General features: G+C 29.5%; 1 protein-coding gene across 2 annotated transcripts in view; it reads left to right on the forward strand.

Moving 5' to 3' along the window:
* Positions 1 to 26,509, forward strand: part of kar (monocarboxylate transporter 10-like protein kar) — a 45,695-nt gene that overhangs the window by 4,368 nt on the left and 14,818 nt on the right. For both annotated transcript variants that reach the window (XM_065514683.1, XM_065514689.1), the window contains exon 2: positions 2,898 to 3,365. In XM_065514683.1, coding sequence (XP_065370755.1) covers positions 2,942 to 3,365 — 424 coding nt within the window. In that variant the 5' untranslated portion in view covers positions 2,898 to 2,941. The remainder of the gene's footprint in view (positions 1 to 2,897; positions 3,366 to 26,509) is intronic.

Below are 26,509 nucleotides of genomic sequence, written 5' to 3' on the forward strand. Positions count from 1 at the left end.
TATAACCCGACAAATTAATTTTGAGTTGTGTCACTTTTGAACTGGGTGTGCGATATGTTTTGCACGAGGAAAGCATATATTTTATCTTCAAATTTTCGCGAAAAAAACCTATTATTGAAAAAAATGTTTAGTTAAATTTAATTTTGCAAAATATTAATTGCAAAATTGTCTAGCATAATTAAATATTAAACTAAGAAGAAACCTAAAAGTGGAAATATGTACAAGGTGGCGCAAAAGTAAACTTCCGATGTTTTTTGGCTGTAATTAAAAAAAAAATGAAAAACTTTGGTTCTTCTTGTGGATTATTTTTATTTGGTCTTTTAATTTTTTTTACATCAAGTCGAGAATATGATGTCATGTAAATGGCCGCCGCCACAGTTGATTGTCATTTGAGCCCTTTTTATGTCATTTTCCATCACTTTGGCCAAAACTACCGGCGATAGGTCCTCACATTCTTGACAGATATGTCTGTTGACATAAACCCGCGACTTCAAAAAGCCCCACAAAAAGAAGTCTGGAGCGGTCAAATCAGGCGATCTTGCTGGCCAGTGCAAATCGCCAAAACGGGAGATTAAGCGCCCGGGAAATGCATCCTTCAGCATATCGGTTGTGGCACGTGCAGTGTGTGCCGTTGCACCGTCCTGTTGGAACTACATGTTTTCCAATCCCAATCAATACAGTGACTTTGAGCGGGTGTAATGGCTCTTCGTGGGTTACACGCGGATTTTCAGTGCCCCAAGAGCGTAAATTTTGGTTATTTACGTACCCGCTAAGATGAAAATGGGCCTCATCACTCATGATTATTTTTGATGAAAAATCATCTTCGATTATTGGTCAAATAAATAGTCAGCAATATTCCGCGTTCTGGAGCAGTGTAGCGTAACATTGTTTATTAAAGTGTATTTCGCATGTGTTTACTACATAAATGTCAAAACAGAACTGACATTAGTGGCCAATCTCAAAATTTATAGCATTTTCTGATAGGAGGATAACTTTTGCGCCACCTTGTATCTCGAAAACTAAAATTATGTTTTGCACGAGGAACCCTTTTTGGCTGTCGATTAGTGTAATTGATATGATTTTTCAAATATTGTAAGATTGTTGATAATGCCTTTGGCAGATAGAAAATTCATTTGTCAAATGTATAAATTACATTTCAGCGTTTTCTTTGAATTATTATATTTTTAGAAATGGTTTGTTAATTTTGTTAAATAAAAGTACTATTTCGCTTGTTAGATAGTTCAGATAGCAATTCTGTTTCAAACATGGTCAATATGGGTATAAAAGTAAATAATTATAATGTGAAACTGGAATATGAAACCCATACCAAACCTTTTTTGTTTTCTCACTGAGTTTTACAAACCAATTTTCAGCTGAGCTTCAATAAAGCTAAAAATATGATTTCATCAATCACAATTAATTCAAAATTGTTGAAAGCATTTCAAGAATAATAAATCAATTTAAAGATTTCATTTAATATTGTACCGTTTTTATTGAATTTTATTGCAAATATTTACAAATACATCACTACATAAAGTAATTGATCTGATGCCATTGTAATAAATAAAAACCACCATCCCAATCGTCCAATACACGTTATCACGAATTTTACTCTAGATTCGAATAATAAATATGTATAAACGGTACACAAATACAGGCATATGTATGTTTTTGTATGGCTTTTAAGTTTTTTACTTAATTCAAGTTATTATTTTATTGAATTTAAGTTAAACAAATCAAAATTTAAATTTACATATGCATAAACAGATTTGAAAAAATGTTATACTTGCAAACTTGTTTAAGAACTTTTGTTCAAGCTATGCTAAGGAAAGCGACCTTAACCTAGGTTAAGCAATATAATAGGGCCATCCTGGTCAAATATGAAGTTAGGCCTACTATATATGCGAGCCATGACCAATTATGAACCGATCCTAGGAAATAAGATTAAGTTGTACATGACCTTAACACTTAACATTTGTATTTCCTATTGCGTGGACCCAAGTGAGCTGCTCTCTTTCCTGTCTCCACTTTGCGTTGCCTGAGAACCTAACCTGCCAATTACACGAAGCCTGGTTAGGTGTTAACTAATAGTTATACTGTCGGTTAAATTTATTTTTGTATGAAAACTGTCAGTATTAGTTAAAACATAACCAGACTTCGTGTTAATGGGGGTAAGATATTTAAAGTGATTTTCGAAAGTGTAGGTTATAGTGAAGATATGACCAATTACGGACTGATCATCATAATATTTAGTAATAGTAAAATTTCTGTACACACGTAACATATTTGACATGTTTAGAATAGGGAAACATGACATGATTGATATTAAACACAACATTTTCCATCTTATTCTTATTCTCAATGGTCATCTTAGAGGTCGAATTAGAATTTCTTAAATTCAGTGGTGATTTTATGACAATTTATAAGATTTTAAACTGCCGGATGTATTATTTTTACTTGTTTGCCAATAAAATAGTTTTGTTGTTTTTAATCTCTAATTCGAATAATATAATTAGCGTCAATTTCAAGACTTATTTTTTCATTCGAGGGTTTAACGTGAGATTAATTTATTGCTGGTAGTAATAGCTTTAGTATGTAAAGTATGTATTTTAAAGTTTGTTTAATTATAACTGTGATATAAAATCACGTTTTAAAACCTAAATACCTACATACATTTGTAAAGATAAAATATTTTACAATTTTTGCAAATCTACGCATATTATTTCAATAATTGCAAATTTGGAATGAGGAAAGCCCTGAAATGAAATGTGTAAAATACAAAACAAACTATTTAAGCATTTTTCATGTAGATATATAAATAAAATTTGTACAATCTTATTTTATTTTAAATTATTATCTTATTTTATTTTAAATTATTATATTTTTTTTGTTTTTAGATCATCAACATTTTATTTAAATATTCACAACACTTTATTCAAAGATGACGGAAAACGAACCTCTTAACGAAACGTCATCGCAACCGAATGGTCAAATTGTACACACCGATCAGCAGCACAATAGATTAACAAATGGCGACTGTCAGCAGCCAACGTTAAACGGTCAATATTTGAAGGAAGCCACAACAAACGGTGTCAGTTCTATAAATCACAAGACATGCAACAATAAGAATTGTAATAAAAATAACAGTAATTCTTCGGCGGAGGTTCACATCGAAGCGCCATGTTGTCGAGATATACACGGCAAGGAGCCACCAGATGGCGGCATGCGGGCATGGTTGGTTATGGTTAGTGCATTCCTCTGCAATGGTGTGATATTCGGTATTATTAATACATATGGAGTCATACATTCATTGCTCACAGATCGACTAGAAGCACAGGGTGACAAAGACGCGTCTAGTAAGGCTGGTAAGTAAATTATTTATGTAGCTATTATTAATATAATAATAATATGTATTTAAGAGTAATGTATACAAGATTGCGATTGATTATCTTTTTAATGTGACTTGCCAAAAAACTCAATATATATAGGTATACAAAGAATAGAAAATCGATAAGTTTTCTGAAGCCTTATAATATTTAGGACTATTATTTACCACAATTTCCAATTAGCAACATAAAAAAATAACCAATAAATAATTTCCCACGCCAACTTAGTCGGCTTCCTTCGATTATGACAAAATAAGATAATTTATCCATAAGCGGTATTTTTTATAAATTGTTCAAAAATGCGTCATTGCTTTATCAATCGTGCTGCTAGAAAGTACACAATTATAATTATTTTTAATTAAACAATTCTTAACATTTTCTATTATCAATGATTTGTGTTTGTTGTCTAGTTTTGTCTACTTGTAGACAATTTAATACAGTAATACCATAGAACCGACAACGTTGTAAAGATATCAAACTTATATAACCAGTGCACAGTGGTTTACAAAAGGTTTTATTTGGAGGACAATTCGTTAGCTTGTGATTCATTGGAGATAATTTAATGAAATTTAATACATTCCCTAGTAAAAATTAAAGTTGTTCACTTCAGGTTTATCCTTTCGACTTTATATTACATTAAATAGATGTTATATTTAGAATCATCATAGAATCATTATAGATAGTAGAGTTGATATAACGATGTGTGTCAAATATTCTTTTCATATGCCGATTGAAATCAAATTTCCGGAGGCCCAAATCTTGCCAACATACCACACATACGTTCGAGAATTTTGGTATAGGAAATCTGTCAAATCGGTCCTCACATATCCGAGGTATGAGTGAAAATTTTGATTTTAAAAATATTTATTGATATATACCGAATACTAACTCATATTTTTGTTGTGCGTCGTATAAACATTAGAGTGACAGCCGATTTTTTTTTTAAGATTTCAAAGAGTGCCGGGTGGAATATTGTGACACTAGGCCTAAATGTTAAGTGCTGAAAATTTGAGCCAAATCGGGCAACGATTTCTGGACGCGCATCGAGGTCAAAGTTCAGATATATGCAAAATTGTACTGTTAATATGGAATAAATAGGTGAAACTCGTTAGCTTTCTGCATTGTTTTCTAGAAATATGTAGATTTATTTATATTAATGAATATTACATTAAAAAAAAAGTTTTGGAAATTAACCCTGTATCTCCTTTGGTTCAAAATGACCCAAAAACTGTATTATCGCCAAAATTAGAGAAAAATGCAAATTTTTCAGTTTTTGAAAAAAATTTGCTACTAAATAAATACTTTTGCAATTGAATGCAAAAGAATCGAAATATGTACGTAATTATCGTTGTAATGAGATATAAATGACAAAATTTGATTAAAAAATGTTAAAGTTATTACAAATTCGCCAGACCATTACCGTGTTTCAGACCACTTGAACAAAAAATTTAGAAAAAAAATTTAGATATTTCGAGAAAAATTAAAATAAAAGCTCATTTTTACTTAAAATATGTCCATATTTACTTGTATATGAGTTTTTGTCTTCGTAGGATACCGTTAACCTATTCGCAGGTATGGCCAAAAAAATAATTTTTTTAACGGCTGTTTCAAAACTCTATTTTCAAATTTTTAAAAATTTTGTTAAACAAATTTCAGATTTTTTCGATCATCACATTGGGGTTTATTGACATCAAAATAGGGAATAAAAATATGAAAAAATTATGTCAATACCTCTTACAGTTTTTCCGTACCTGCGATTTAAATTTTGCGTTTTTCAAGAAAAACTAATTTTTTGTCCATATTTAGGCGAATGAGTCCAATTTCCTTACTGTTATAAATTTTAAGTAAAACCTATTCACAATATTATAGTCCTTGTAATTTTAAATATGGTCTGAATGTTTTACTAAAATCGGAAAACGATAACCTTTGAATCGTGAAGGTCAAAGGTCAAATTTTTTAATATTTGGAATTTCTAATGAAAAGATAGCGAAATGTTACATATTTTTGGGCCGATTTTCATGAAACTTGAGGAAAATATAACATAAAGTCCAGAATTTAAAATAACGGCACAAAAATGGAAATTAACCCTTAGCAGCACTTGGGGTCCAAATTATTCTCAACTTTTAAAATCAAGAAAAACACAACCATTTTGACCCCAAGTCCTCTTAAAGGTTAAAATTCATTTTTGCACTGTTGTTGTAAATGCTAGACCCCAATATATATTTTCCTCAAGTTTCATGAAAATCGGCCCAAAAATATGTAACATTTCGCTATCTTTTCATTAGAAATTCCAAATATTGAAAAATTTGGCCTTTGATCTTCACGATTCAAAGGTTATCGTTTTCCGATTTTAGTAAAACTTTCAGAACATATTTAAAATTACAAGGACTATAATATTATGAATAGGCTTTACTTAAAATTTATAACAGTAAGGAAATTGGACTCATTCGCCTAAATATGAACAAAAAATTAGTTTTTCTTGAAAAACGCAAAATTTCAATCGCAGGTACGGAAAAACTGTAAGAGGTATTGACATAATTTTTTCATATTTTTATTCCCTATTTTGATGTCAATAAACCCCAATGTGATGATCGAAAAAATCTGAAATTTGTTTAACAAAATTTTTAAAAATTTGAAAATAGAGTTTTGAAACAGCCGTTAAAAAAAATTATTTTTTTTGGCCATACCTGCGAATAGGTTAACGGTATCCTACGAAGACAAAAACTCATATACAAGTAAATATGGACATATTTTAAGTAAAAATGAGCTTTTATTTTAATTTTTCTCGAAATATCTAATTTTTTTTTTTCTAAATTTTTTGTTCAAGTGGTCTGAAACACAGTAATGGTCTGGCGAATTTGTAATAACTTTAACATTTTTTAATCAAATTTTGTCATTTATATCTCATTACAATGATAATTACGTACATATTTCGATTCTTTTGCATTCAATTGCAAAAGTATTTATTTAGTAGCAAATTTTTTTCAAAAACTGAAAAATTTGCATTTTTCTCTAATTTTGGCGATAATACAGTTTTTGGGTCATTTTGGACCAAAGGAGATACAGGGTTAATTTCCAAAACTTTTTTTTAATGTAATATTCATTAATATAAATAAATCTACATATTTCTAGAAAACAATGCAGAAAGTTAACGAGTTTCACCTATTTATTCCATATTAACAGTAAAATTTTGCATATATCTGAACTTTGACCTCGATGCGCGTCCAGAAATCGTTGCCCGATTTGGCTCAAATTTTCAGCACTTAACATTTAGGCCTAGTGTCACAATATTCCACCCGGAACTCTTCAAAATTTTAACAAAATTTTTTTTCCATACAACTGATTGTCACTCTAATAAACATATTAGTTATTTATCCATTTCAGAAAATTTTAAGAATTTTGTTAGTGCATATTTTTGCATAGTTTGCTCTTCATAGCTTATCACCAGGGAAACCAAAATATGCAAATGCATGTTTTTTCTGGTGAGTCTAATGAGCACATGGATAAGATATTTACACGTTTCAGAACTATTTAAGAATTTTGGCATCGATTTGTTAGTGCATATTTTTGCATATTTTACCCTTAAATTCATATTTTTGCATATATTTGTTTTAAGAGCATATTTATGTCATATTTTTTCGTTTTTAGAGCATATTTAACTGTTTAATAGCATAGTTTGACTTTATCAAAAACAAATTTAAAAAATCAATTCGAATATTTTTTTTCCAAAAAATCAAAAAACTGAAAAAAATTTTTGTTCACCTAAAAATATTTAAATTTTTTATTTTGAAGATTAATTTGGTGAAGGGTATACACTCAGGTCTCGTTTTATGCGATAGATGCGTTCCAAAAAAAATCGCATAAAACGATACTCTAGCTTCATATAAAAACTATTGATTCATTCCAAAATTCTGAAAACCCGCATAAATTCAGATTTTAATTAAAAAATCAGAACAAAATCGCATAAAAAAAAATCAACAAAAATATATTTATTTAATTTACTTAAACAATAAAAACAAAATACGTTAAAAAAAATAAACAAAAATATAAAATTAATTCATTAATTACAGAAAAGGTGAAAATGATCCAAAAAATGAGCTAACACATTTTTTAAGGAAATTCTGTAAATATGTATGATTAATCTCAATCACTGAATAATTGTCTGCATCGGTTTGGAATTGGTTCAACGTCACTTTCATCACTATATGATATAATCATATTGTCATCATATGGTAAAATATCATTTTCATCACTAGAATTAATCTAGTGAATAGGGGAGGAAATCAAAGAATTTTTAGGAGCTTCAATTGCTTCTTTTCTTGCTAAATAATTTGTCATTAAACTTTGCGATTTTGAATTTTTAAGTTGCTTATGCAACTCTTGATATCCGGAACACAGATCAGTCAGTCCGCGATGAATCTTTAATGCTCTTTCCGTATCTGAAGCCATATTAAGAATTTGAATTTGAAAAACAAATTATAACCATTGTATCAGTTATGCAAACTTGGTGTAATTTAAAAATGGTAAAAAGAAGCTTTAAAAAAAATCTAAAATTTCAAAATCTTTTAAAATTCTAAAAAAAATTTAATTTAAAAATCGCATAAATTTGAATCCGCATAAAAAACCGCATAAAACGAGAGTTTTATGCGGTTTATAAGATTCGGCACAGCCGAATATAGCTCTCTTACTTGTTTTCATATAAAATAAGCACTATTTTAATAATAGCGCCATCTAAATATTAAATTTTAGTTCTAATTCAAACTTAACAGTTCTAAGTGTTAAAGAAATATTGTCTTTTAAATTTGCTCCTGTAACATCAGTTGATGTCGAAAGAACATTTTATATGTATAAAAATGTTTTCAGATCCAATAGACAACGATTTATATTTGAAAATTTAAGTCAATTTGTTTTGGTTAAAAATTATGTAAAAGTTTGTTGTTTTAAGAGCATATTTTTTAAATTTTAAGAGCATATTTTTAAGTTTTTACTGCATATTTAAAGCGCTTAAAACGCTTTTTTTAGAGCATATTTCTGGTTTCCCTGCTTATCACTGTGTGTAATTCTTAAAGTTTAAATATAACCTTATACGGACACCACTACGTGATAAAAGACTAAAAAAAGGCATGCACATTTTTTTGTCATTTTTGCAAAAAAGTAATAATTTTCTCAGGCTCATATCTTGCAAACCGTTCGGAATTTTGATTACTTTCTGAGGCAAAGTTGTAGCACTTGCCATAAAGAAAAAAATTGTGAAGATATAAAATCAAACTACAAAATTCGAATTTTTTAGTCTTCTTCCCCTGTTCAGGTCCATAGGTAGCAAACCGTTCAAAATTGAAGGAAAAAATCAACTACAAAAATGTACCTAAGATCTCATTAAACAACTTTCTAGAACATATAAACTTCCTAGGAATGATTCTTAACACCGTTTAGGTAGCCCCAAAAGTGAAAAATTTTCCGAAATTTTTTTAATTTCATTTGTATTTTCTTTACTTTAACATTGAGATGCTACGCTATCTATTACAGAAATAATAAAAAAAGTATTCGTATTATATTTATGTATATCTAAATCGTCGTCCGAATCTAACTCTGATTCAGAACATATGGTGTCCACAGGCACGTTGCTTCCAGACTGCCTTCCATCATTAGCTTTTTCTTCTTCAAATACTGCATTAATATTATACAGGGTGTTATTGTGACTCCACCGAAATACCTGAAATTAATTAGAAAAGAAATCAAAAAAGGAACGCAAAACATTGCATCAATAAAATTGATATTACCTACTATTTTTCCAAGGGCATTGTGATTTGGTGAAACAGCTCTCCTTGCTCATCGGATTCGGTAGGGAGTTGTTTGCCGCTTTAATGTCATCGATGTGCCGATTTTCTCAAAATAATACAGCATTTCTTTCACCCATTCTCTTGCTTCTGGTTCCGCGTCTCTATCCCCTCCCAAGACTCTGGTGCATACAAGCTGAAGGTAAATCCATGCCATTGAATGATTTTCATCAAGCGATGAATCAAAGTTGCTCTTGTATAGCTATCTAATTTCAGGGCAATTAAGGCGTACTTAAATGAACACAAAAAATAAAGACAGAAAAGAAAGCATTAACATAGTGTAATAATTACAAAGAGGAGAACTAAAATTCGTTTTAAATTTACTACAATAACTTTTTTAATATTGTCATCGCTACGGTTTGGGAAAACGCTTTTCAAATAGTCGAATACTTTTACAACAATTTACAACGGCCACATCGATCAATTTGTTAACAATTCCCAATTTTATGTTTTATTAAACCAAAACCACCTATTTTTAAGTGCATAAATTTTTATATTTTAATTGCATATTTTTATGTTTTTAAGTGCATATTTCTTGTACATAAAACAATTTTTTACATAAATAGACAATATGTAAGTAATTGCCAATGTAAACAATGCAATTTTTCTTATATGCATTTATATATGTAGGTTATGAATTACTAAATTTAACTAAATATTTATATTTTTGTATCACAATTTACTAAATTTTTTTAATGACAAAAATTGAGAAAATTCATAAATTTAGCATTTTACAAAAATCTGTACAAATAAAGAATTTTAACTATTTTTGGATTTAAAACTGATTAAATATAATCTCAAATAAAACTGTGCTAAGTACTTGTACAAAAATATCTTAATATATTTATATATAATAGGGTGGCATCGTTTATATGGAGGAAAATTAATGTTTACTTCATTCTAAGATACTGTTTCTCAACATTTTTGTCGTAGCATAAGTATTTAATGAGCTCGATGAAGGTATAAAAAGGTTTTATGATTTTTTTCATATTTCCAAGGAAACATATGAAATATTGGTATCATGAAAAAAGAAGGACATTGAGAGGCGCTTTCAATGCTGTATCAAAAATTTTCGTGTAAATTCAAAAATATTCGAACTTCTTAAAATTTAAATTTTTTTTTAAATTTTCACATATAATTATTTAAAGTAATTAGTTTTAATTAATACATTTTTTCAATTATTGGAATTCAATCTATCTTAGAATAAATCAAACATTAATTTTAGTTGGGAACATCTACAAGTTTTTTTTTTGGGGCCACCCTAATTTATAATGATGTGACAGATAACAAAACTTTGAGCAGACTTCTTTCCCTGTTCTTGTTCTTATCATGTTAATAGTAACATCAATGAAGCATCAATTGTTTTTAAATTTATTATTTCATAATTCTTAAAATAGCTTGATAACAATTAATATTTTAGTATTTGGGTCTTTTTGTACATTACTATTTGGAAAAACAAACAAGTAAGAAAGTATGGTCGGTCAAGCCCGACCATATAATACCCTACACCAAGTAAATGAGTAAAAATATTTTTCTTTTAAAATATCAATAATTTATATTTTTGAGTGATTTTTCGAAGGGGCCTTATATGGGAGCTATGATCAATTATGGACCGATCACCATAAAATTAGGTCGTGTGATTTATGTCTATATGAAAGTTATTTATGTTGAATTTTGTGTGTATACCAACATTTTTAAGTGATTTATGCACGTTAAAGTGATTTTCGGAAGCGGTTCTATATGGGAGCTATGACTAATTATGGACCGATCGTAACAAAATTTGGTGACATGAATTTTGTATATATAGAACTTATTTGGAGCGAAATTTGTGTAGATACATAGATAAATTATACATTTATGACCGATAAAGTCCAATTTCGAGGGGACATTTGTATGGGGGCTAGGTGAAATAATGGACCGATTTCAGCCAGTTTCAATAGGCTTGGTCCTTGGGCCGAAAAAGTAATATGTACCAAATTGTATCGAGATATCTTCAAAATTGCGACCTGTACTCTGCGCACAAGGTTTACATGGACAGCCAGCCAGCCAGCCAGCCAACCAGACGGACGGACGGACGGACGGACATCGTTTAATCGACTCAGAAAGTGATTCTAAGTCGATCGGTATACTTTAAGGTGGGTGTTAGACTAATATTTTTGGGCGTTACAAACATCTGCACAAACGCATAATACCCTCCCCACTATGGTGGTGTAGGGTATAATAAACAAAAAATAGTTGGGTAAGCCCGATCTATTGATAATACTACTTTTAAAATAAAATATTTCTTTGTGTAGAATAACATTTCGAAGTTCACATCTTTGAGATTTTGAGAATATTAAAGCTCTACCTTCAGAAGAGATGAGTTAGAAGATAACAAGATATATCTTATATAAACCCTAGGCTTAATGTTGAAGCGATTCCCAACATATTTATGGTAATAGCAACATTTACCACTAAGATTTGTATGAATTTTTTATTGTGAATTGTGAACTATTGTGAACCGATTTAGAAGTGTAATTTTCAAAGTTTAACATGTTAATATATGAATATGCTTATTTTTGAGGAATTTATGCATCATTACAAAAGCATAGTACCCTGCTCATCTAAGAGGGGTGTAGCGTGTAAAACTTTTTGTCATAAAATAGCACTTTTTTTGTTTGAAGCACAACAACAATTTGTTTAAACTATCACCGATTCAATCCCCCAAATATATAAATATGTATGTATGTATGTTTGATTCGTCAATAGACTTTGATTATGATACAACAATTTTTTTAATACAAACTTTATTATGACTGTTAAACAGTTCGAGGACATAAATATAAGATTAGCATAGAAAATAATTCTTAATATTTGATACTATTTTTCAATATTTCTGTTTTGTATTTGCATTAATAAATCATCTATCATGTACAGCAATTAGGATTAAAGGCGGATAAATGTCATGCATTTATTATTGGAAAATATGCGGCGATCCTGAGGGGTTATTTTTATGATTATGATTCGTAGTCCATGTTCCAGCAAGTTCCAGCAAGTTCCTATTACATGTTGCTGTCCAGCTAACAAAAACACGCAAATTGAACCGGAATACTTTATTTTTAGGACTGTTTCTTCAACATAAATTGTTATTCTTGGACGATGTTTTAAGCATTGCCTTAAGTCATCTATCGTTTTAAATACTATCTTTCAAACATCCGCAACGGGAAAGGTTAGAGTAACCGTTTTGTTTTTTCTAAATTTTGGCCACAATATATATGGATATTAAAAAAGTTGTGAAGCAATAAATGAGCTAATGTATTCTCTAATTGTTTTTGCGGTTGAAAATTTTTTCCGTCAATGGATAAAAGCTTTATGTGAAAATATTGTAAGGAACCCAAAAACCAGCATTAAAAAAATTAGAGGGTAATGTGGACCACTATATGAGGGTAATGTGGACTAGTATTTAATACATAAAATTCATGAACCAGCTAATCATGAATGATTAAAAAATTTAATTTCAATATATTTGTATTAATACAATCTAAAAAGTCGTGTTCTTGGCTTAGATAGATTGCTTACAAAGTACATTGTTATTGTCGGGTAATATGGACCAGTAGTACATAATCAAGTAATTTAAGTGGTCCACATTACACGAACTTGGGTTACAGTGGTAAAAAATTATTTTTACCTAATAATCTAAATGTGCTTAAATTCTTACCAAATATATGCAAAACTACGTGTCCACTTTCACTATATAAAACAACCAAACATTAAATTCTACCAAGTAACTGTACCAAATTTTGTTTCTTACTTGAGCCGAAAAAAAGGTTGAGCACGCGCATTAATTTCAATACTAGAAAAAAAAGCCAACATATCAATTACTCATGAAAGCAAATGTGCAATAGTCGTTTCAAACAAATTGTAAAATGTACGACAAATCAGTTTTATCATACCTTCAATAGTTTCTGAAAAAAGACTCTGGTCCACATTAGACGCATAGTCCACAATACCCAAAGTTACTCTAAGCGTTGTCCTAGTTAGACAGTAATTAATTTTAAAGATTTTATGAATCTTAGGAAAATAAAAATATTCCAGAATTATAAAATCATCATTTTAAGGTCATTTTGAAAATTTTCCTACCAATTTTTAATTTACAAATATTTTTTTGAAAAATAATTCTACGTATGTATGTAGATTACGATTTAATTGCATACACAAACAAGATTTAATATTGATTAACAAATTTTTGAAAAACAAAAAAAATAAACTTCCTCTTGTTAACGCATTTTCATATTTAATGGACACGGAACTATGACCCACTGCTTCATCTTACCCAAAATATTTCGACTCAAATTGTAACGAAATCGAGAATTGTTAAAAATTTTTGAAAATTGTACTCAAACAAATTAAAAGTGAAAAGTATCTGAGTATGTGCGAATACAAGTTTGGGTTCAATGAAACCAAATATTTTTTGTATTTAAACAATATCAGTACAAACATACAGATACATTCCCAGATACTTGTAAATAATCGTGTATTTACAAGTATCCCATCAGTTCTTGGAGACTGTCCCGAACTAGTGATTTCACCTATTACTTAGGATGACAACTAGTTACATAAGTAGTTACGTGATCAGTCAAGCTGGCCCAAAGTAAACAAACCTTTCTCCAACAACTCTCCAATAGACTACAACTTTTGGTAAAATAACTACTTTCTAAAGTGTAGTGCAAAATAAACGTGTAGTCACTACTCTAGGTTACTTAGATACATTAAAGTGACAATTGGCTTCACGCTAGGTTAAACCTAAGCTAAAATAAAATAAACTCTATGAGAATTATATCATTACAGTTTGTACGAATTACTCACAAAAAGAATGCAGTACAAAATAAACGTTTAAAGTGACTACACTCTAGATTACTTAGGCACACTTCACGCTAGATTCCCTAGGATGTTTAAAGTAACCAATTGACTTCTCTCTGCACTAGTGATCAGACATTAGTGATAATTACTATCTCTAAGGGATACATTAACTACTTGCATAACTGCAGGGATATCTCACATTGTTCACGTGCTTTAATAGAATCAATTGTTCACATTTAATTAAATTACAAAGGCATTTTTTAGACTTCGAGTAATGCGAGCAGCATGATACTCATTCCTCTTTATACAATATCAATTTAATTGTTCAAAATATCAAAACATTTTTTTCCCGTAATCAAAAAACAGTGCCGGCTTTAACGAATATTTTTGCGTGCTAAACACATAAAATGTTGTACAAAAAAAACTTATAATTGTCACATCTTTGTATTTTTATTGGAAACATTTATGAATGAACTAAAAAGTTTAATTGATCCATGACTTTTCTCAAGGTTCATGTTAACATTTAGTGTAAAATGTCTAAGTTAAATATTGTTAGGAATATTTTGTAATCGTGGCAAATGAATGAATGGAAGGGGTGTTTCCATAAGGTACTATATACTATTGTATAATACATACTTATATATGAACTTACGATTGAAATACTCACTCGTATTCATTAGAGTATGACGAATTGTATTCATGTAATAATACGTATACGCGGTGTTGTATTACTTACTAACATTCACAATTCGTACAATGAAATGTATTCTTTTAAATTTATCAGCATTTTAGCTCTCGCCTTTGCGATACTAGCAAGAGGTAGAGATATTTGGTTTAGTTTGATTTTTATACAGAAGTACATTCATACATTCATTCATTCATACGTATTTGTGTTTATGTAAATATCTATATATTTCTAACGGTCATTGGCCATTGCCCATTTGCCTGCATTAATTTGTTTGTTGACAAATTCAAAGAATTAAAAATTGCATACAATAAAAAACTCTGGTTAAAATAAACACAATTACAGTGATGTACAAACGTATGTAAAAAAATACAATGTTTGTTAACAAATAATAGACTCAAAATATATGAAAACTAAATTATTAATATGTACACAGAGAAAACACATTCGTGATAGCAACCGAATTTGTTGCCAATCGAATGATTCTATCTTAGTGACCGAATTTTACAGTTGTGATTACAATATTTTGTAAGGGGTAACTAAAGTTTGGTTGCCTCAACTGATATTCTTCTTTATCAACTGAATTTCTGTTGTTAGAACTGAAAAATTCTATGTGTGCAACGGAATTGTTCGATTGGCAACAAATTCGGTTGCTATCACGAATCTGTTTTCTCTGTGTACATATATTTAAATTCTTCCACATAAGGAAAAGACATGGTTGCGGCAACTAAGCAGAGGATTTTGGATAATCATTTTATATTTCAGCATAGTTTCCTGTGAGCTCTATACAGCTTTTCCAAAGTTTTTGAATTTTTTTATCTCTTCCATACAATAAAAATAGCCATTTCTTCAGTAAAGAACTTTTTTACAATTGACATTAATGGTGCAGAGTTCCCATAGAATTTATCAGGATTAGAAATGGTTTGAGTGATGTTTTTATTCCTTTTTCTCCTCAAGTCACGCGGTGGTCTGCTATCAATGGTTACACTATACAACAAAATCAAATTTTTTCCAAAATTACAAGATCCGACCAATTAGTTTTGATAGAGGAGACAACAAAAAAAGACACGTGTATCGGCGCACAGTGCGGCCAAAAGGCACCTTTGTCCGGCCAAAAGTCGAAAATAGAATCTTTTATCAGAATTAGCAAATTCAAAATGGCCGACTTAATATGACGTCATTTCATACGAAAAAAAAAAAATAAATGAATTTTCTAATTGATTAAAAGTTTTTGTTTTGATATTATTAGGGTTATAATTGAAAATGTATTAAAAATTAACAAATTTACAATGGTGAAATGCAATATGGCGATGTTAGAGTGCATTCATCAAATATAAATGTGGTGTTGTATTTTATGTTATTTCATGTACATTAAAGCGTACCACCTTACAAACAAAAAAATGCGCCGTAAACCTTCTAGTAAGTATTTTTGCAATGTAGTTACCAAAAAAAAAATTTTTTTTCCGAACGTAAAACAACTTGCAAATACTTGCAGCTAAATTTTATTTTATTTGTTAAATAATACTTTGACTTATTACTTTCAATAGCTAAGAGAGCAGGAAAACAATTTACTATTTAGAAATTACATTCAGATTTTGATTTTACGTATTATAGTTACCTTCAGCTGTAGAATCCATTTTGTTTCGTTTGATTTGCTTGATTACAAAAACTTTGACATCTGTTTAACGGAAACTCCTTCTAGTCGATCTTTCCTAGGGTAGTGTGCTATTCGTGTGAAAACCTCATTCAAACTGAAATTATGAATGACATTTGAGGCAAGGGACCTTACTATGATAATTTTTTTATCTCCTAGAGCATTTCTTTAACCAACCCAATGACAAAAAAACCCCCAACTAAAAACTTGTTTTTTCGATTTTTGGCCGGACAAAGGTGCCTTTGGACGCACTGTGCGGCGTTTTGAAAGTTTACATCTGAATTTCATTTTGGCACATTCTTATTGTTAATCGGCATAAGAAACCATGTGATCCTTACATTTTAGGTATAAAATGTGTTCAGCAAATTTATGTAAAATGTTAGTAAAATTTTGCTAGACTTTTCGAATTTTTCGGAATTTCGAAAATTTCTTTATGTGTAATTGCTTCTGTAACAGTTTGTAAGTAAATTCATCGTTCTTTAATATTCAGAATTTTTGCAATGAAAATGCTTGAAAATTTGCATCGAAAGGCTTTTTATAACAGCAGTTCAGATTTTAAATCAGACCAATGAAAGTCCGGTTTTTCGGTTAACCGTTTTATAAAAACTAATACAATGTGAATTTTATAGTCTGTGTATCCTATTTCCTATTTTGGAAAGTAAGGCATATCAGACATGTAAAATTGTTAAAAGTTTGCAAATGTTTTTTGTATTTTTTCCGTAAATTGTGTAAGATTTTTTTTAAACCAGATCAAGTCAATTATTCATTGTATCCCAACGTGCGACCAGAATTCTTTGACTCCCATGTGATTTTTATTTTCAGAATACTATTGAAGGTACTAAAGTTACTACAAGTAAGGTTTTAAACAAAATTCAAGTCTGAAATTTTTCTTGTTTTCAAGTTGAAGTCCAGAAAAAATGTTTATTGGGTTTTAAAATACATACTATGATTACATAGTTCTGTTAGTCACTGCACAAAGAAATAAACAAAGAAAACAAAAGTTTAGGTTTTTTTCAATTTTTTTTTCGAATGTGATCAAAAGCACAAACATAAAATGTCTACTACTGACCCAGTTACTACAACTGTTGCGTTGTCTGGCGGGTCTCATTCGACTATGGAAGGAAGACCTGCAAGTGCTTGCAACTGGCTGACAACATTTCTGCCACTTACTCTTACAAGTTCCGCAATATGATATTCATTCAACTGTATATGATGGAAATTTGAGATTTTCAAGGAATTATGATTAACTATTTTTACGCATGCATTTACATATGTACTACATAAGTACCGTCAAAATTACTGAAAGTCAAATGCATTTTGTTTTTTTTAGTTTGTGGCCACATAAACATAAAAAGTTATGCACTTTAATATTATAATAATGTGTGGATTTGATTGTTATAATTACGCAGCAGAAACTTGGTAATGACTATGACTTGCAATAACTGAATGATATTATTTAAAAGTAGTCGTATTAATAATCTGTTATATTTTTATTTAACAGATTATTTTTTAGTAATTTGAATGAGCACATTCTGTTTCTACTGATCTCGGCTTCATTGATAATATGACTTTTTTAAAGTCATTACTTATAGCTAGATTTATTTATAGCAAAGTAATGTCATCATCGTGTTAAAATAATGAGATTAAATGCTATTGTGTAAGTAATATAATAATAACACAGGTCAATAGCAAAAAAATGCTTCACTAAACATTATATAGATTTGATGCATACATCATGGTTACCTAAGTAAAAAAAATGTTAAAATTTTTAAATTCTATGGATAGATTTTGTTTCTAAATTTTTTTTATAAAATTGTGAATTTTTTTAGATGTATCTTGATAACGCAAAAAGGGTTAATCCGATATTATTGAAAAGTTAAACAAATTGAAGCAACAAATATATTTTTTACGGGAAAATAGCAAATTTTTGTTGTGTTGAGATTCTATATGAGTAAGTTTTTTGAAATCAGAACTCAGACGAAGAAATAGGATCGTTTTAAAAATTGAACATACCCGAAGTGTTCTATTTTGGGAAACAATGGCCGCACCCCTGCTGGACCCATGCGGTCATAATTCAAAACTTAAACTCGACAGAACTTCTTCTTTGCGCATGTCAAATTTCATTCAAATCGGACTAAGGGTTACAGATTTATTTCCCTCTTTTTTTTCTCATACCACTGTGTGACGTGTTTTTCACTGATGAAAAGTGTTAATAAAAGAATTCAGAATTTATTATTTGATTTTCTCTGTATCAGTTATTTTTCGAGATATTCAGTTTTTTCTGAAGCGGGTCAATATGACTAATTATGGACTGATCATAATAAAATTTGATAACATGAATTTTGTATATATTGTTACGAAATTGTACTTGAATTTAAATATAACAATTTTAACGGCTGATTTAAAGTTGCATAATGCTATTTGAAAGCTGTGCCTCTCAAACTGTAACATATCTGTGGGCATTATTAACATTAAATAAAAGCTTTAAGTTGATCATTGATCGTAAGTAAGGCAACGCTGAATGACCGATAATGTCCAATTTAGGGAGGAAATTTGTATGGGGGCTAGTTGAAATAATGAACCGATTTCAGCCAATTTCAATAGTATTCGTCTTTGGGCCAAACAAATTATATGTACCAAATTTGATCGAACTACAAGGTTTACCATGGACAACCAGCCAGACAAACGGACGGACATCGACTCAATCGACTCAGAAAGTGATTCAATGTCGATCCGTATACTTTAAGGTGGGTGTTAGACTAACGTTACATCTGTACAAACGCTTTATACCCTCCCCACTATGGTAGTGTAGGGTATAAAAATACTTTTTTTAACTAGTGTAATCAAAGTTGAAATAAGTATGTATGTGCAATGCTTAAATTTTTTTCACAATTTAAGAAACAGAGTGAAGACAATAATAATAACAGGGTTCTAATATATCTTCAAATGCCAAAACTACTAGAAAACTACATCCACTTTGTTTGTATACTCCCACTGTAATTCATTTATTCGTAAATTATCATTATAACATTTTTCAAAACTTTAAAAATTTGTAGGGCAGAATGCTGATAACAAATCTAAATTATTTTGGTATGTAAAAATACATCAGAATCTTGTGTAATCTCTTACAAATATTGCATCATATATATAGAATTTATTTTTGTACAATGTTTGTGCATTAGGGTGGCCCCGTTTGTATTGAGGAAAAATAAGGTGCGATGTTCACAACTGAAATTAAAATTTATTTTGTTTGAGGAGACCATTTCTCAAAATTTGTGTTCTAGATTGAGTAATTTGGTGAGCTGGATGAAAGGATAGAAGAATCCTTTTTTTAAGGTTTTTATGATTTTTTTCATACTTCTGGCAAAAGAAACATATCAGAACATGTAGCTCTCAAAGAGGCGCTCTAAATCGTTACCTTAATATAGAAAAGCCGTAACTCGTGTTGTTTTTGTAAGCCCATGTTTTCGTTTATTTCAATAAATGGTCCATTTATATATCATATTTAGCCAACAAATCTCGTTTAAAAAAAACACTAGTTAGGGCCGTTCTATATTAAGGTAATGAAATGATGTATAGGAAATGTTCGAACTTTCCGAATTTTTGTAAGTTCAATAATATATTTTTGCTCATTTACTCAGAGTAGTATTATATGATCGGGCTTGGCCGATATGAAATAAATGAAATTTGATAATAATAAATGATAATTTATACATTTCTTTGGCGGGTTACTTTAAATTCGATGCTGCCGAATAATCACATTCTGGCGTCTAAAACATTTCGAGTATGAGTAAATTGAGAATATATCAAAAATAAAATGTTGAATAGATAAATGTTTAAATATAACCTGTGGCGCTTTGAGTGCATGTTGTATGTAAATATTTAAAATACATTTTTTTTTGCGTTGGCAAGTTTCCATCAAGTTATAAAAGACGGAAGAGACTTGCATGTGCTCTGTAGATACTATTTATATATATATATGTATCATGTGTACAGTCAAATGATGAAATTTTGGTTAACGTTTACTATATGTCTTGCATTTGTATGTGTTGGCACGACTGGGTCAACATCAACGTATTCAATATCAAGGACTATTATGACATTGACCGTTAAATTTGAAACTATTTTTAATTGTATAAAATACAGACGTTTATAATGCATTTCAAATTTGTGTCAATTGAATAATTGTTTGTTTTGAATGACACTCTACTAGTTATGGTAAATATATTCCATTTTATTTTAATTAAAAGTATGATGTTTAAGAAAATATAAACAATGTGCAATAAATTAATTAAATGTAGACGTAATTGGCCACAATATTTATAAATATGTAGGGTTTACCTGCGCAATGAAAGAAAGTGAAATTAAAATAAATTTCGAATTGAATTGACTATTAATTTTCGTATTTTTATACCCTTCACCTTCGTGAGAAGGGTATATATAAGTTTGTCATTCCGTTTGTAATTTCTACATTTTTCATTTGCGACCCTATAAAGTATATATATTCTGGATCCTTATAGATAGCGGAGTTGATTAAGCCATGTCCGTCTGTCTGTTGAAATCAATTTTCTGAAGACCCCAGATATCTTCGGGATCCAAATCTTCAATAATTCTGTCAGACATGCTTTCGAGAAGTTTGCTATTTAAAATCAGCAAAATCGATCCACAAATGGCTGAGATATGAGGAAAAAACCAAGACAACATCGATTTTTGACCTATTTTTGACCCATTAATATAGACAATATGTATATCTAGTGATAGATATTTCAAAGACATTTGCAACGACGTATATAAGACCATAGTAAGTTGGACCTACAATTTAAAAAAAAATTTTAAAATTTAAAAAAAAAATTTTAAATAACAATCGAAAAAAATTGTTTTCCAAAAAATGGAAAAAACAACTGAAAAAAAAATTAAATTTTGTTTACCTAAAATTTTTAAGTATAATTTGGTGAAGGGTATATAAGATTCGGCACAGCCGAATATAACACTCTTACTTGTTTATAATGGAATCGTCATCAGTACAGAATTATTTTTTTATGAAAGTAAAACATCGATTGAAAAACATTTAAAATGTAAAATGTAATAAAATTGTAATATGAATTTCTATCAAACTATATTTATTACAATAATTTATTAAAAATGTACAATAGAACAAAAACCAAAACAATTATATTAACAACTAGAAACTTAACGTCAATTTTTCCGCAACAGCAGAATTTTTTTTTAACGGAAAAATATATATTACTCTTTGCTTCTTACAAAAAATGCCCTTAATGAACTAACAATGTTTTTATATTTTTTTTGAGTAGCTATAAAATTTGGATAGCTTTAAATGGAAAACGTCTAATATATACTAATAATGGATTTCCAACGTCCTTCCGAATTTAACCCATTTTTATTTGAATTTAAGCTAAATGTTCCAAATCCCAAATCTGGAACTCCAATACGGGCATCAGTTTCAGATTTCACCAACAAAATGGACTTTATGGTCACACTTCCAAAAATGGTAAAATTTTGATTTTTTTTATTTATTGGGAAATGTGGGATTTGCTATTCTTAAGTCGTATTTTTATTTCCAACTTTACATTTGCTATCCAAAAGTTTAATGACGAATAAATTTCATTGCGATATGTTAATGAAAAAATATTTTATTGAATATTATGAATTCCAATTAAGTTTAAATATGCAGTATGTTTTTAAAATTGGTGAGAATTTTACTTAGACTTTCACTAAAATTAACACAAGCAATAAAATTACAAAACAATTTTATGTATCCATATATATTTTGAATATGCCATATTAGTAGTAGCCGCGGACCAAATGTGCGCTAAATGGTCAAAAGTTCCATTCTTGGTATTTTTTCTACAAAATTTTTTATTTATTAATTGTATCTAATTTTTCACATACATATCTGTGGAGTTTGGACAAAACATCTTAAGTCGAGATAAGAAAATATCTTAGTTTTTTTTATAATGAAACTAACTTTTCAAAACGCTCCGTTTACACTAATTTGCTTCTTCTTACGAATATTAGTTTCTGAGTTACCATAAAAAAACAAATCAACTTATTTGGAGTTGTTGTTGATTTGTTTTTGACAAAGCAACTTAATTCGCAAAAACTATTGTATTTATCGATAATTATTTTATTATTTATCCATTGTATAATTCTTTGAGACAAATAATAAAGTTCTTCAATTACAAATAATAAAATATTGATCGATAAATTCAACAGTTTTTTCGCTCTCCTGAAAAATTTGAAAATTCCACTTAAGTTGTTTTGTAAAAAGTTCACAGATATTTAAATCAGATAGTATTTTTAGCTTTATAAAAATATAGCTTATTTTGGTGTTAAATTTAATCCTCAGATCTCATAGATTATTTATCTGGAATTTCATTAAATATTATAATATTCAAAAATATACCATTGATGATATAGGATCAAATCTTATATCTGAGTTCTGAATCGGTGATCCAAATTAATTTTATTTAATAATGAAAAATCTATGTTTGTTTTTATTTAATTTTTTTCACCATTTTCCGAATTTGAAGTTGTGTTTTTTTTATGGAGAAAAAATTAAAAAATGTTTGCTTGAGAAGTATATACAGATTTCTCCATTAGATAGATTACTTAAATATTATATATGGGCATTTCCTCCGATTAGTCAACCAGGATCGAAAAATAAAATGTTGATAATCATCGTGTTTTATTGAAGATATTTCGATTTAATTTGGTACATGTAATTTTTTTCGGCCCAAGGACGAAGCCTATTGAAAATGGTTAAAATCGATCCATTATTTCACCTAGCCCCCATACAAATGTCCTCCCGAAATTGGACTTTTCGGTCATAAATGTTTAATTTATGTAGGTATCTACACAAATTTCAATTTAATAATAAGTTTTATATATACCGAATTCATGTCACCAAATTTTATTATGATCGGTCCATAATTAGTCATAGCTCCCATATAAGACCCGATTCCGTAAATTACTTTAACGTTCATAAATCTCATAAAAATGTTGGTATACACATAAAATTTAACAAAAATAACTTTCATATAGACATAAACTACGATCTAACTTCATGGTGATCGGTCAATAATTGGTCATAGCTCCCATATAAGGCCCACTTCGAAAATCACCCACTAATATAAATTATTGAATTTTTAAAAGAAAAATGTTACTTAGTGTAGGGTATTATATGGTCGGGCTTAACCGACCATACCTTCTTACTTGTTTGTTAAATGCTAGGAAATGTTTTGTTTTCTATATTTTTTGGACATCAAAAGCGTACGAGCGTACGTTCGTGACCCAGGGAAATGCCCATATACAATTTGAAACGACTTAGTTTCTTTTTTATAAATCTGCTGAGAATCTTAGAATTAGAATATATTTTACTTACTTATATTTAAGTTACTGGCTAACTAGTGCATAAAGGTACGAAAAATCGGGATTAGCTAATTTCAAAAACAGATTCTTTTTATACTCGATAGCACCTTCCAGGTATTCATTCTTTTTGTATCAATGTGTATGTGGTCCATTCCGAAGATCCTGGCAAAAACTTTTTTCACAGAACGCAGATTTTCGTATTACAGCTGAAGAATAATTTGGAGAAGTTGTTGCGGTGTGAGTCTTTCCATTATAAATTGTCAAACAATACTAAATAAAAATGAGATGACAGTATGATCTGAAATGAAACACCCTATATATAGTGTTTAACTAACACATTCTCAACCATATAGGTTTTTAACAGCTGAGTTTTCCTTCTATGTATATTTTTCTATTTACTAAACTTAAATATATTTTGATGCCAACTTTGCTGTTGAAAATCAATTTTCTTAATTCATTATTGTGGTTAAAACTGTTTGTGGCAAAGATCTTTGCCAAATATCGATTTCTTTTGTTAGATGAAAGTCCAAATCATTATAAGACTTGGACTGAAATTAATTTGTATCATTATTTTATGCTCCATTTCATAATTTGTTTACTTTGTTTTAAATTTACAGTAGAAGACAAAACTGTTCACAAATAGTTGACATTTTTGTTTACATTTTCCTTTTGTTAATTGTTAAGCACTCTATTTACTATTAACTCAGTCTGAAACTAACAGAAATTTTATACGTTTTTTGAGTCACATCTGACCGAAGTTACATGTGAACAGTATTGTCCGCCAATAGGTTTTGTGAAAAATAAACAAGAAGAAAATTAAGTAAATTATAATCCTTTTAATTTCTTTATTAAAAAAAACACAAAATAAATCATTTCAATAAATCTTCAGTTACTTTATAATGCATAAAGCTATTAATTATGTTTTGAAGAAAAACATCCTAGAAGATATACAAAATGGCTTTCATGACGATTAATTGCCAAAAAATATAATGTTTCTATCGGACTTATCAAAAAAAAAAATTATCAATCCCATGAAATTGTGGTGGTCGTCCACCGAAGCTATCTTCTGCTGATTCTAGAATAGTAAGGCGTGATTAAGAGCTATAGAGGCCCATGGTGTTAACGTTAGTGACAAAATAATTCGAAGATATCTAAAAAAACATTTTTAAGTCAAAGGTATCGTAAGGCTCGATTAAAGTTCGTTAAATCGTACGAAAATTTCACCATTGACGATTGGAATAATATGTCAGAAAGAATAAAAGCTGTAAAAAATCACGTAGTGGTCACGTGGTTTGTCTTCTACTGTATTTCTTGTTGTAATGCATGAAACTGCTACACTTATAATAAAATTTATAAAATTAAATTTGTCACTGAAAATATATGTATGACGAGCTATTAATTTCACAGTTCTGTTCTATTCTCCTTCGAAAAAATGTAAATATAAATTTCGTTATTCCTTTTGTATTATGGTCATAGGAATATATATAGAGCGGAAAATCTCCCGTCAAAGACCTAACCAGTTGTCAAACACCTAAGTGTTGAGAATGTATTAGCAGTGAAAATAAAAACAACACTCGTATGTGTGATTAGTTTGAGTAATTTTTATGTTTGAGTTTTTTTTTCTAGTTTCTGTTGTATGTATATTTTTTCTATGATTATGGTAAACATACACATCTGCTCAAAATAATAGATACACCTAATTGGAAAAAATTTAAATGGCGGTAACATTGAAAATTTCCTCGCAAGCGTTAAGAATACATCATATTATTAAAATTTCTATCTGGCAATGTCATGTCAGTCAAAAATCTGGCAACTATTTGCTTTCATGTTGATTTTTAAAAACGAATTTATTTGAATTACAAAAAATTATTTGCTCATAAAAATAGATACACATCAGTAATTTGTAATTTGTTTATATACAATTTTTTTTTGTGCAATTTTTTGTTCCTATTTACGTGAAACAGTAAGTATAATGTAAATTTTAGCAACAATTTTATAAAAAATAGGACTCTTTTGAAGAAAATGGGACGAAATCATCATTGTACCGAAGATGAGAAAAAAAATTGTTCAAACGATGAGAAATCAAGGAAAATCATTGCGGGAAATAGCAAAGAGCATAGGAAGATCTTTACATTTTGTCCAAAATGCTTTATCTAAAAAACAAAAAAGAGAAAATCCCGGTAGACCAAAGAAAACCAGTCCAGAAACAGATAGGCGGATCGTCCTTATGGTTAAAAAAGACCCTTTCATATCATCGAAAGCTATTTCTGCGGAGCTATGTAACGAAATCAGTCCACAAACAGTTCGTCGTCGTCTTTTACAAGCTAAATTACCGGGAAGAATTGCCAGAAAAGTGCCACTAATGCGCCAAAAAAATAGCAAGACAAGATTAGAATTTGCTAAAGAGCACTTACAATGGTCCGGGTGTGAAGGCGAAAAAAAATGGAGAAATATTTTATGGAGCGACGAAACAAAAATAAATTTGTTTGGAAACGACTGCCAAAGAAATGTACGCCGACCAAAAGGAAAAGAATTCCACGTTAAATTTACAAAAAAGACGGTAAAACATGGCGGGGGAAACATAATGGTTTGGGGTTGCTTTTCATGGAATGGTGTTGGTCCGATATTCCGAATAGAAGATACCATGAATGCTAGTGGGTATAGAGACATATTGGAAAACGTAATGCTTCCATATGCATCGGAAAATATGCCATTAATA

Source organism: Calliphora vicina, chromosome 1 (assembly GCF_958450345.1).
Source record: "Calliphora vicina chromosome 1, idCalVici1.1, whole genome shotgun sequence".
NCBI lineage: Eukaryota > Metazoa > Arthropoda > Insecta > Diptera > Calliphoridae > Calliphora > Calliphora vicina.